We start from the raw sequence: 300 nt of genomic DNA on the forward strand, positions 1-300 counted from the left end.
CGGCGAGGCGGCGGGCGGGCTGAGCGCCGCCTTCAGCGGGCCGCGCATCGCCTTCTACGTGGGGCTGAAGAGCCCCCACGAAGGCTACGAGGTGCTCAAGTTCGACGACGTGGTGACCAACCTGGGCAACCACTACGACCCGGCCAGCGGCAAGTTCACCTGCCAGGTGCGCGGCATCTACTTCTTCACCTACCACATCCTCATGCGCGGCGGCGACGGCACCAGCATGTGGGCCGACCTCTGCAAGAACGGCCAGGTGGGTCCGCGCCGCTCCCGGCCCCGCGTCCGGCCCGGCCCGGC

The 300-nt window shown here is 71.0% G+C and overlaps 1 protein-coding gene across 1 annotated transcript in view; it reads left to right on the forward strand.

Annotated features, from left to right (window-relative positions):
* C1QL2 (complement component 1, q subcomponent-like 2) overlaps positions 1 to 300 on the forward strand; it is a 3,499-nt gene that overhangs the window by 2,957 nt on the left and 242 nt on the right. Inside the window, exon 2 of the mRNA XM_010575219.1 lies at positions 8 to 256. Within this exon, the coding sequence (XP_010573521.1) occupies positions 8 to 256 (249 nt within the window). The remainder of the gene's footprint in view (positions 1 to 7; positions 257 to 300) is intronic.

Source organism: Haliaeetus leucocephalus, unplaced genomic scaffold (assembly GCF_000737465.1).
Source record: "Haliaeetus leucocephalus isolate CR32 unplaced genomic scaffold, Haliaeetus_leucocephalus-4.0 Scaffold451, whole genome shotgun sequence".
In the NCBI taxonomy this organism is placed as follows: domain Eukaryota; kingdom Metazoa; phylum Chordata; class Aves; order Accipitriformes; family Accipitridae; genus Haliaeetus; species Haliaeetus leucocephalus.